Source organism: Molothrus aeneus, assembly GCF_037042795.1.
Source record: "Molothrus aeneus isolate 106 chromosome Z unlocalized genomic scaffold, BPBGC_Maene_1.0 scaffold_55, whole genome shotgun sequence".
NCBI classification, from domain to species: domain Eukaryota; kingdom Metazoa; phylum Chordata; class Aves; order Passeriformes; family Icteridae; genus Molothrus; species Molothrus aeneus.
Genome location: NW_027098762.1, coordinates 751,066 through 763,290, shown reverse-complemented (window position 1 = coordinate 763,290; position 12,225 = coordinate 751,066). Strand labels below are relative to the sequence as shown.

Here is a 12,225-nt window from a genome sequence, read left to right as displayed (position 1 = left end):
AATTGGGAAAAAATTGAGGAAAAATTGGGGAAAATTGGGGAAAAATTGGAGAAAAATTGGGGGAAATTTTGGGGAAAATTGGAGAAAATTGGGGAAAAAATGGTCAAAAAATCGGATTTTTTGTGGGAACAAATTGGATTTTTTGGGGAAAATTAGGGAAAAATTGGGGAAAAATGGTAAAAAAATTGGATTTTTTGGAGAAATTTTTGGGGGAAAATTGGGGAAAAATTGGGTGGAAATTTGAGGGAAAAATTGCAAAAAAATTGGAAAAATTGGGGGAAAATGGGGAAAAATTGGGGAAAAAATGGGAAAAATTGAGGAAAAAATGGCAAAAAAATTGGGTTTTTTGAGGAATTTTTTGGGGGAAAATTGGGGAAAAATTGGGGGAAAATTGGGGAAAAATGGTAAAAAAAATTGGATTTTTTGTGGAAATTTGGGGGAAAAATTGGGGAAAAATTGGATTATTTTGGGAATTTTTGGGGAAAAAATGGGGAAAAATTGGGGAAAAATTGGGGAAAAAATGGGATTTTTTGGGGGGGAAAATGGTAAAAAAATTGGATTTTTTGAGGAATTTTGGGGGGAAAATTGGGGAAAAATTGGGAAAAATGGGAAAAATTGGGAAAAATGGGATTTTTTGGGGGAAATCGGATTTTTGGGGGAAAAAAATGGGATGTTTTGGGAAACAATTGTAAATATTATTTTGGGGTAATTTCGTGGGTTTTTCTTCTCTCACCAGCCTCTCGTGGGGGTGCAGGCTGCAGTAGCTGCCGGCCTGGCCCAGGTGGCCATGGGAGGAGTTCCCCAGCATTGCCGAGTACCCGGCCTGGCCCATCCCGCTGGCCGAGCTCCAGGGGTCGCTGCTGTGGTGCCCATCTGCAAAAAAAACCCCCAAAATTCCCCAAATTCGGCCCAAATCCACCCAAAACCCAGCCCCGTTTATTCCCTCAAATTTCAATTTTTTGGGGGAAAAAATCCCTTTTTTTTCAGCCAAAATTCGCGGGTTTAGCGCCGAAAAATCCAATTTTTCAGCCGCAAAAATTCAAATTTTTTTGGATTTTTCAGGTCAATATTTGGGGAATTTTCAGCAGGTTTTGGTCCAAAATTTGGGATTTTTTTGGGGCCAAAATTTTGCGGTTTTTTCACAAAAATTTGAATTTTTTACAATTTTTTTCCTCTAAAATTTTGGGGGTTTTTTGGCAAAAATCCGAATTTTTTAAAATTTTTTTTCTTTAAAATCTGGGAAATTTTCAGTCAAAAATTCGAAATTTTTAGAATTTTGTTTGTCTAAATTTGGGACTTTTCCATCAAAAAATCAAATTTTTTAAAATTTTTTTTTCTCTAAAATTTTGGGGTTTTCTGTCAAAAATTCGAATTTTTTACAATTTTTTCTCCATAATTTTGGGTTTTTCGGTCAAAATTCTGATTTTTTTTGAATTTTTTTGTCTAAACTTTTGGAGGTTTCTGTCAAAAATTTGGAATTTTTAAAAATTTTTTTGTCTAAAATTTTGGGGTTTTCAATCAAAATTTGGAATTTTTTAAAATTTTCACCAAATTTTCACTGAATTTTCTTCTCATTTGCCCCCAATTTTTTGCTTTTTTTTTCCCAAAAATTCCTTTTTTCCCCCAATTTTCCCAAAAATTCCCGTTTTCCCCTATTTTTCCCCCAATTTTCCCCCCATCTTTTCCCAATTTTTCCCCAAAAATTCCATTTTTTCCCCCCCTATTTTTCCCCCACTTTTCTCCAATTTTTACCAAATTTTCCCAGAATTTTCTCCCTATTTTTCCCCATTTTCCCCCAATTTTTTCCTTATTTCTCCCAATTTTTTCCCCCCAAAATTCCCTTTTTCCCCCAAATTTTCCCCATTTTTCCCCAATTTTCCCCCCAATTTTCCCCCAATTTTCCCCCAATTTCCCATTTTCTTCTCTATTTTTCCCCAAAAATTCCCCTTTTTTTCCCCAATTTTTCCCCAATTTTCCCCCCATTTGTCCCAAATTTTTACTGCATTTTTCCCCCATTTCCCCCCAATTTTTGCCCCCCAAAAATTCCAATTTTCCCCCAATTTTCCCCCAAATTTTTCCCCATATTTTCCCCAAAAATTCCCATTTTTCCCCCTATTTTTCCCCATTTTTCCCCAATTTTTCCCCAATTTTTTCCCTATTTTCCCCCAATTTTCCCCCCAATTTTCCCCATTTTCTTCTCTATTTTTCCCCAAAAATTCCCATTTTTACCCAATTTTCCCCCCCCCAAAATTCCCTTTTCCCCCCAATTTTCCCCCAATTCTTTCCCCAATTTCCCCCCAAATTTTCCCCCATTTTTTCCACAATTTTCCCCCATTTTTCTCCAATTTTCCCCAATTTTTTACCAAAAATTCCCCTTTTCCCCCCAATTTTCCCCCAAAAAATTCCATTTTTTCCCCCATTTTTTCCCCATTTCCCCCCAAAAACTCCAATTTTTCGCCCTCAAACCCCCATTTTTTACCAAAACCCCCCCGATTTTTTTGCTTTTTTTTGCTCCAAAACGCCCCCAGAATTGGGAATTTTGGATTTTGGGGGTAAATTCGGGGGATTTTGGGCAATTGCTGACCTTGCATGAAGAAGGAGGAGGGGAAAGTGCTGGAGGCGCCTTTGGAGCCGGGGAATCCGGGGGAGTCGCGGCTGAACTCGGCCGGGCTGGCGGACGGAGCGTAAACCTGGCAGGGCCAAAAATGGGGAAATTGAACCCAAAATTGGGGGAATTTAACCCAAAAATGGGGGAAAATATGGGGCAAAATGTGGAGAAAATTGGGTGAAAATTGGGGGAAAATCGGAGAAAAAATGGGGAAAATATGGGGGGAAAAAGGGAAAAAAATTGAATTTTTTTGGGAATTTTTGGGGGAAAAATGGGGGAAAATTGGGGGAAAAAAATTTGGGCAAAAATCAGAATTAAAATGGCGGAAAATTGGGGGAAAAAATTGAATTTTTTAGGGGAAAAATGGTTAAAAATTGGATTTTTGAGGGAAAAATGGGGGAAATTGGGGAAATAATGGGGGGAAATTGGGGGAAAATTGGAGAAGAAATGGGGGAAAATTGGGAGAAAATTGGGGGAAATTGGGGGAAAATTGGGGAAAAATTGGGAGAAAAATTGGAGAAAAAAATCAAAAAAAATGGGGAAAATTGGGGGAAAATTGGGGAACATGGGAATAAAATGGAGGAAAATTGGGCAAAATTGGGCAAAATTGGAATTAAATTGGGGGAAAATTGGGCAAAAATTGGGTAAAAATTGGAATTAAAATGGGGGAAATTGGGCAAATATTGGGGAAAAAAGGGGGGAAAATTGGAATTTTGGAGGGGAGTCACGGCTGAACTCAGCCGGGCTGGCGGACGGAGCGGTAAAACCTGGCAGGGCCAAAAATGGGGAAATTGAACCCAAAAATGGGGAAAATATGGGGAAATATGGGGGAAAATGTGGAGAAAATTGGGTTGAAAATTGGGGGAAAATCGGAGAAAAAATGGGGGAAAAATGGGGGAAAAAATTGAATTTTTGGGGGCGGAAATGGGAAAAAAATTGGATTTTTTTGGGAAAAAATGGGGGAAAATTGGGCAAAATTGGGGGAAAAATTGGAATTAAAATGGGGAAAAATTGGGGGAAAATGGTAAAAAAATTGGGATTTTTTGGGGAATTTTTTGGGAAAAACGGGGGGAAATTGGGGAAAATTGTGGAAAAAATTGGGAAAAATTGGGGAAAAAATGGGTGGAAAATTGGGGAGAATTGGGGGAAATTTGGGGCAAAATGGGGGAAATTGGGCAAAATTGGAATTAAAATGGGGAAAATTGGGGGAAAAAATGGGGAAAATTGGGGGAAAATCTGAATTAAAATGGGAGAAAATTGGGGGAAAATGGGGGAAAAAATCAGCAAAATTGGGGAAAAATCAGAGTTAAAATGGGGAAAAATTGGGCAAAAATTTGGGCAAAAAATCGGAGTTAAAATGGGGAAAATTGGGGGAAAATTGGGCAAAAATCAGAATTAAAATGGGGGGAAATTGGAATTTTGGGGGGGAGTCGCGGCTGAACTCGGCCGGGCTGGCGGACGGAGCGTAAACCTGGCAGGGCCAAAAATGCGAAAATTGAACCCAAAATTGGGGGAAAATATGGGGAAAATGTGGGGAAAATGGGGTGAAAATTTGGTGAAAATCAGAGAAAAAATGGGGGAAAAATGGGGGAAAAAATTGAATTTTTGGGGGGAAAAATGGGAAAAAAATTGGATTTTTGGGGAATTTTTGGGGGAAAAATGGGGGGAAAATTGGGAAAAAATTGGGGAAAAATTGGAATTAAAAGGGGAAAAATTGGGCAAAAATTGGGGAAAAATTTGGGGTAAATCGGAATTAAAATGGGGAAAATTTGGCAAAAAATCGGAAATAAAATGGGGAAAATTGGGGGGAAATTGGGGGAAATTTGGGGGAAAATGGGGGAAAATGAAAATAAAATGGAGAAAAATTGGAGGGAAAAATTGGAATTTTTTGGGGGAAAAAAAAGGTAAAAAAATTGGATTTTTGGGGGGGATTTTTGGGGGAAAAATCGGGGAAAATTGGGCAAAAATTGGGGGAAAATCAGAATTAAAATTGGGGAAAATTGGAATTTTGGGGGGGAGTCGTGGCTGAACTCGGCCGGGCTGGCGGACGGAGCGTAAACCTGGCAGGGCCAAAAATGGGGAAATTGAACCCAAAATTGGGGGAAAATATGGGGGAAATGTGGGGGAAAATGTGGAGAAAATGGGGTGAAAATTTGGTGAAAATCGGAGAAAAAATGGGGGAAAAAATTGAATTTTTGGGGGCGGAAATGGGAAAAAAATTGGATTTTTTTGGGAAAAAATGGGGGAAAATTGGGCAAAAATGGGGGAAAAATTGGAATTAAAATGGGGAAAAATTGGGGGGAAAATGGTAAAAAATTGGATTTTTTGGGGAATTTTTTGGGAAAAACGGGGGAAATTGGGGAAAATTGTGGAAAAAATTGGGAAAAATTGGGGGAAAAAATGGGTGGAAAATTGGGGAGAATTGGGGGAAATTTGGGGCAAAATGGGGGAAATTGGGCAAAATTGGAATTAAAATGGGGGAAAATTGGGGGAAAAAATGGGGAAAATTGGGGGAAAATCTGAATTAAAATGGGGGAAAATTGGGGGAAAATGGGGGAAAAAATCAGCAAAAATTGGGGAAAAATCAGAGTTAAAATGGGGAAAAATTGGGCAAAAAATTTGGGCAAAAAATCGGAATTAAAATGGGGAAAATTGGGGGAAAATTGGGCAAAAATCAGAATTAAAATGGGGGGAAATTGGAATTTTGGGGGGGAGTCGCGGCTGAACTCGGCCGGGCTGGCGGACGGAGCGTAAACCTGGCAGGGCCAAAAATGGGGAAATTGAACCCAAAATTGGGGGAAAATATGGGGAAAATGTGGGGAAAATGGGGTGAAAATTTGGTGAAAATCAGAGAAAAAATGGGGGGAAAATATGGGGGAAAAAATTGAATTTTTGGGGGGAAAAATGGGAAAAAAATTGGATTTTTTGGGGAATTTTTGGGGGAAAAATGGGGGAAAATTGGGCAAAAATCAGAATGAAAATTGGGGGAAAAAATTGAATTTTTTAGGGGAAAAATGGTAAAAAAATTGGATTTTTGAGGGAAAAATGGGGGAAATTGGGGAAATAATGGGGGGAAATTGGGGGAAAACTGGAGAAGAAATGGGGAAAATTGGGAGAAAATTGGGTGAATTTGGGGGAAAATTGGGGAAAAATTGGAGAAAAATTGGAGAAAAAATCAAAAAAAATGGGGAAAATTGGGGGAAAATTGGGGGAACATGGGAATTAAAATGGAGGAAAATTGGGCAAAAATTGGGCAAAAATTGGAATTAAATTGGGGGAAAATTGGGCAAATATTGGGGAAAAAAGGGGGAAAAATTGGAATTTTGGGGGGGAGTCGTGGCTGAACTCAGCCGGGCTGGCGGACGGAGCGTAAACCTGGCAGGGCCAAAAATGCAAAAATTGAACCCAAAATTGGGGAATTTAACCCAAAAATGGGGGAAAATATGGGCAAAATGTGGAGAAAATTGGGTGAAAATTGGGGGAAAATCGGAGAAAAAATGGGGGGGAAATGGGGGAAAATTGGGCAAAAATTGGGCAAAAAATCAGAATTAAAGTGGGGGGAAATTGGGGGAAAAATGGGGAAAAAATTGAATTTTTTGGGGGAAAAATGGTAAAAAATTGGATTTTTTGGGGGAAAAAATGGAGGAAATTGGGGGAAAATGGGGAAAAATTGAATTTATTGGGGGAAAAAATTGGATTTTTTGGGGGAAAATTGGAGAAAAATGGGGGAAAAATGGGAGAAAATGAAAATAAAATGGGGGAACAAATGGGAAGAAAATGGGGAAAAATTGGGCAAAAATTGGGGAAAATTTGGGCAAAAATCGGAATTAAAATGGGGGAAAATTGGGGAAAATTGGAGGAAAATTGAGATATTTTTGGGAAAATTTGGGGGAAAATTGGGGGAAAATTGGGGGGAAATTGGAGAAAAAATGAAGGAAAAATTGGAATTTTGGGGGAATTTTTTGGAATATTAATATTGATTGATTGATTGATTGATTGATTGATTGATTGATTGATTGATTGATTGATTGATTGATTTTCCCCAAACACCCCCAAAAAAGGCGGGAAAAACCCCAAAAAAAGGCGGGAAAATCCCCTTGCAATTCACGCGGCAGCACACGAGGGCGCACGGAGATCGGAAACCTTCGGCAAAGATCGGAAACCTTCGGCAGAACTCGGCAAAGGCGCCATGGGAGCCGCTCGGCCTCGGAGCCGAACCAGTTCGGAACTGCTCGGGTTCGGCTTCGGGGCCGTTCGGCTTCGGAGCCAATCAGGTTCGAGTTCGGAACCGTTGGGGTTCGGAGCCAATCGGGTTCGAGTTTGGAACCGTTCGGCTTCGGAGCCAATCGGGTTCGAGTTCGGGGCCGTTCGGCTTCGGAGCCAATCGGGTTCGAGTTCGGAACCGTTGGGGTTCGGAACCGTTCGGGTTCGGAGCCAATCGGGTTCGGCTTCGGAGCCGCTTGGGATCGGAGCCAATCAGGTTCCAGTTCGGGTTTGGAGCCAATCAGATTCGAGTTCCGGGTTCGGACCTGTTCGGGTTCGGCTTCAGAGCCGCTCCCGTTCGGAGCCAATCAGGTTCCAGTTCGGGTTCGGAACCAATCAGGTTCCAGTTCGGCTTTGGAACCAATCAGGTTCGAGTTCCGGGTTCGGACCCGCTCGGCTTCGGCTCAAATCCGAGCGGCTCCGAACCCATTCGGCTCCGACGGCGAATCCCTAAAAATTCCCTCAAATTCCCCCCAAATTCCCCCCAAAAGTTCCTAAAAAATCCCCAAATAATTCCCCATAAGTCCCTAAAATTCCCCAAAAAAAGGCCCCGAAATTCCCCAAAACGTCCCGAAAAAATCTCCAAAAATTCCCTAAAAATGACCAAAAGTCCCTAAAAATCTCCCATAAATCCCTAAAAAATCCCCAAATATCCGCCAAAACTCTCCCATAAATCCCCAAAAATTCCCCCCAAAATCTCCTGAAACATCCCGAAAAAATGCCCTAAAAAATCCCCAAAAATCCCTAAAAAATTCCCAAAAAATCCATAAAAAGTCCATTAAAAATCCCTTTAAAATCCCCCATAAATCCCTAAATATTAAAAACAAATTCTCAAAAAAATCCCAAATAATTCCCAAAAAAAATCCCATAAATCCCTAAAAATTCCCTAAAAGTCCCCCCCAAAAAATCACAAAAAAATATCACAAAAAAATCCCTAAAACTCCCCCCAAAAAATCCAAAAATCCCTAAAAAATCCCCTAAAAATCCCTAAAAAATCCCCTAAAAAGCCCCCCAACAATTCCCTTAAAAATCCCCCCCAAAAATCCCTAAAAAATCCCCTAAAAATTCCTAAAAAAATTCCAAAAAAATCACCCAAAAATCCCCTAAAACTTCCCCCAAAAATCCCTAAAAAATTCCCCAAAAATCCCTAAAAATTCCCCAAAAAATAAAAAAAAATCCCTAAAAAATCCCCTAAAAATCAAAAGAAATCCCAAAAAATCCCTTTAAAAACCCCTAAAAATCCCCAAATTTTCCTTTTTTGCCCTCATTTTCCCCCAAATCTTTGACCAAGAATTTCCTGGAATATTTTTCAGGAAAATCCCAAATTTTTGGGGTTTTTTTTTCATCATTTTTTAGAGGATTTTTCCACCTCCATCCATCAAAACCACGAAAGGCAGGCAGGAGTTAATTATGTATGCATGATTTCCTCTGCAACTCATTAATATGCAAATGTATGCATCTGTTAGTTGCTAAATAAAAATGCAAAGCAGCCCTGCTGCTGAGGCTCCAAATTGGATTTTTTGGGAATGGTTGCGAAGGGGAAAAATGGGGAAAAAAACCCCAAAAATCCCTAAAAAATTCCCATTAAAAATCCCTAAAAAATTCCCATAAAAATCCCCCCAAAAATTCCCATAAAAATACCTAAAAAATTCCCATTAAAATCCCCAAAAATTCCCATAAAAATCCCCAAATATTCCCATAATTTCCCATTAAAATCCCATTAAAAACCCAAAAAAATCCCATTTAAAAATCCCTAAAAAATTCCCATAAAAATCCCCCCAAAATTCCCAAAAAATCCAGTTAAAAATCCCATAAAAATCCCATAAACCCCCCCCCAAAAAATCCCATAAAACCCCCCCAAAATCCCATTAAAATCCTATAAAAATCCCATTAAAAATCCCATTAAAATCCCATTAAAATTCCCATTAAAACCCCATAAAAAATCCTATAAAAATCCTAAAAAATCTGCAAAAAATCCCCCAAAAATCCCATTAAAATCCCATTAAAATCCCCAAAAATTCCCATAAAATATTTTTTAAAATCCCATTAAATTCCTATAAAAATCCCATTAATTTCCCCAAACATTCTCATTAAAATTCCATAAAAATCCCATTAAAATCCCATTAAAATCCCCAAAAATTCCCATAAAAATAGTTTTTAAAATCCCATTAAATTCCTATAAAAATCCCATTAATTTCCCCAAACATTCTCATTAAAATTCCATAAAAATTCCATTAAAAATCCCATTAAAAATCCCATAAAAATCCCATTAAAATTCCCATTAAAATCCCATAAAAATCCCAAAAAATTCCCTAAAAAAATCCCAAAAAATTCCCTAAAAAAATCCCAAAAAATTGCCATAAAAATAGAAAAAACCCCAAAAATTCCCATTAAATTCCTATAAAAACCGTATTAAAAAATCCAATAAAATTCCCAAAAAATCCCCAATAAATTCCCTTGAAATTCCCAATAAATTCCAGAAAAAATCCCCTAAAAATCCCCTAAAATTCCCATTAAAATCCCATAAAATTCTCTTTTTTTTCCTCATTTTCCCCCAAAATTTTTCCCAATTTTCCCCAAAATTCCCAAATTTTTTAAGGATTTTTTCCTGCAATTCCCTCGGTGGCCACACGAGGGCGCCCGGGCCCAGTTCAAGCCAAGTTCGGCGCATTTTTAATGGAAAATTTGGTTCCCAAAAGCCCGAAAAAATCCCCCAAAAAATCGGCCATAAATCCCGAAAAAATCCCCAAAAATCCTTAAAAAATCCTAAAAAAATCCTTTAAAAATCCCTAAAAATTCCCCAAAAAATCCCCCAAAAATTGCGAAAAAATCCCAAAAATCCGAAAAAAAATCGGAAAAATCCCCAAAAAAATCTTTAAAAAATCCTATAAATATCCCATAAAAATCCCCCCCAAAATCCCATAAAAATCCCATAAAAATCCTATTAAAATCCCCATAAAAATCCCAAAAAAATCCCAAAAAAATCCCCCCAAAATCCCCAAAAAATCCCAAAAAAATCTTTCATTAATCCCCCAAAAATAAAATTAAAAAATCCCCCCAAAAATCACCCAAAATTCCCTTAAAAATTCCAAAAAATTTCCCCAAAAATCCCCCAAAAAATTCCCCAAAAATTCCCCAAAAAATAAAAAAAAATCTCCAAAAAATTCCTCCATAAATCCCTAAAAATTCCCTTTAAAATTCCCAAAAAATTCCCCAAAAAATCCCCAAAAATTCCCAAAAAATCCCCAAAAATTCTTCCATAAATCCCTAAAAAATCCCCTTTAAAATTCCCAAAAAATTCCCCAAAAAATTCCCAAAATTCCCCAAAAATTCCCAAAAAATTCCCCAAAATTCCCTAAAAATCCCCAAATTTTCCCTCCTGAGTTTGCCTAATGTATGCAAATGAGGGGCGGTCGATATCAGAGCAATATGCAAATGAGGGGCGATCAATGCCCAAATTCTATGCAAATGAGGCCGTGCCAATCAAAGAATTGTATGCAAATGAGGCGTTAGCGAGAGCAGAATTCCATTCAAATGAGGCAGGGCCGATCTCGATATGCAAATGAGGTCGGATCAATATCAATTTCTTATGCAAATTAGGCTGTATGGGTATCAGAATGATATGCAAATTAGGCGATATCAATAGAATGGTATGCAAATGAGGCTGTGTGATATCAGATTGGTGGGTTGCATAGATATTAAAATTATATGCAAATTGCACTCTATCAATAGCTGAATAATATGCAAATGAGGTTGTCGATAGCTGAATGATATGCAAATAAGGCTGTATCGATACCAGATTGATATGCAAATGAGGCCACATCGCTAGCAGGATGTTATGCAAATGAGGCTGGTGGTATCAGAATTATATGCAAATGAGACTGCATAGATATCTGAATCATATGCAAATTAGGCATGATCGATATCAGATTGATATGCAAATAAGACGGTGCCAATATCAATATTATATGCAAATTAGGTAGCATCGATATCATGATGATATGCAAATAAGACAATCAATATGAGTCCTATGCAAATGAGGCACTATGATATGCAAATAATGAATTATCGATATCAAATTGATATTCAAATGAAGCGCTATTGATATCAGAACGATATGCAAATGAGGGCGTATCGATATCACATTTCTATGCAAATGAGGCTGCATTGATACCAAAATTCTATGCAAACGAGACCGTACTGATATTATAATGATATGCAAATAAGGTTGTTGATATCTGAATAAGATGCTGTCAGGTGCTCTCAGTATCAGCATGATATGCAAATGAGGGCGTATCAATATCACAATGATATGCAAATGAGGGCGTATCAAATATCCCCTAAAAATCCCAGAAAAATCCTAAAAAAATCCCCAAAAAATCCCAGAAAAATCTCATTTAAATCCCATTAAATTCCCATAAAAATCTCATTTAAATCCCATTAAATTCCTATAAAAATCCCATTATAAATCCTATAAAAATCCATTTAAATCACCAAAAAATCCCTGAAAAATCCCATAAAAATCCCCCAAATATCCCCAAAAAATGCCAAAAAATGCCATAAAAATCCTATAAAAATCCTATTAAAACCCCCAAAAAATCCCATTAAAACCCTCCAAAAATCCCATTAAAACCCATTAAAAATCCCATTAAAAATCCCATTAAAACCCCATAAAACCCTATAAAAATCCCATAAAACCCCACAAAAACCCCATTAAAAATCCCATAAAACCCCATTAAAAACCCCATTAAGACCCCATAAAACCCCACAAAAACCCCATTAAAACCCCATAAAAACCCCATAAAACCCCCATAAAAACCCCTATAAAAACCCCATAAAAACCCCACTAAAACCCCTATAAAAATCCCATAAAAACCCCATTAAAACCCCTATTAAAACCCCACAAAAACCCCTATAAAACCCCTATAAAACCCATTAACACCCCTATAAAACCCCATAAAAACCCATTAACACCCCTATAAAAACCCCATAAAAACCCCATTAAAAATCCCATAAAACACCATTAAAAACCCCATTAAAGCCCCATTAAGACCCCATAAAAACCCCATTAAAACCCCATTAGACCGCTATAAAAAATCCTCCATATATCCCATTAAGATGCATTAAAGATCCCATTAAACCCCTATAAAAACCCCTATAAAATCCATTAAAACCCCATAAAAACCCCATAAACCCCACAAAAACCCCATTAAAACCCCATAAAACCCAAACCCCATTAAAACCCTATAAAAACCCCATAAAACCGTATAAAAATCCCATAAAACCCCATTAGACCCCTATAAAAATCCTCCAAATATCCCATTAAAGATCCCATTAAAACCCCATAAAACCCA

At 37.7% G+C, this 12,225-nt stretch overlaps 1 protein-coding gene across 1 annotated transcript in view; it reads right to left on the bottom strand.

The window, feature by feature from the left end:
• Positions 1 to 684: 684 nt before the first annotated feature.
• The window catches only part of TCF4 (transcription factor 4), a gene marked incomplete at its 3' end in the record, with an annotated part of 94,285 nt that continues 82,744 nt past the window's right edge, over positions 685 to 12,225 (bottom strand). The window contains exons 8-9 of the mRNA XM_066569915.1: positions 2,585 to 2,690; positions 685 to 873 (exon numbers count right to left, since the gene is read on the bottom strand). Coding sequence (XP_066426012.1) covers positions 685 to 873; positions 2,585 to 2,690 — 295 coding nt within the window. The remainder of the gene's footprint in view (positions 874 to 2,584; positions 2,691 to 12,225) is intronic.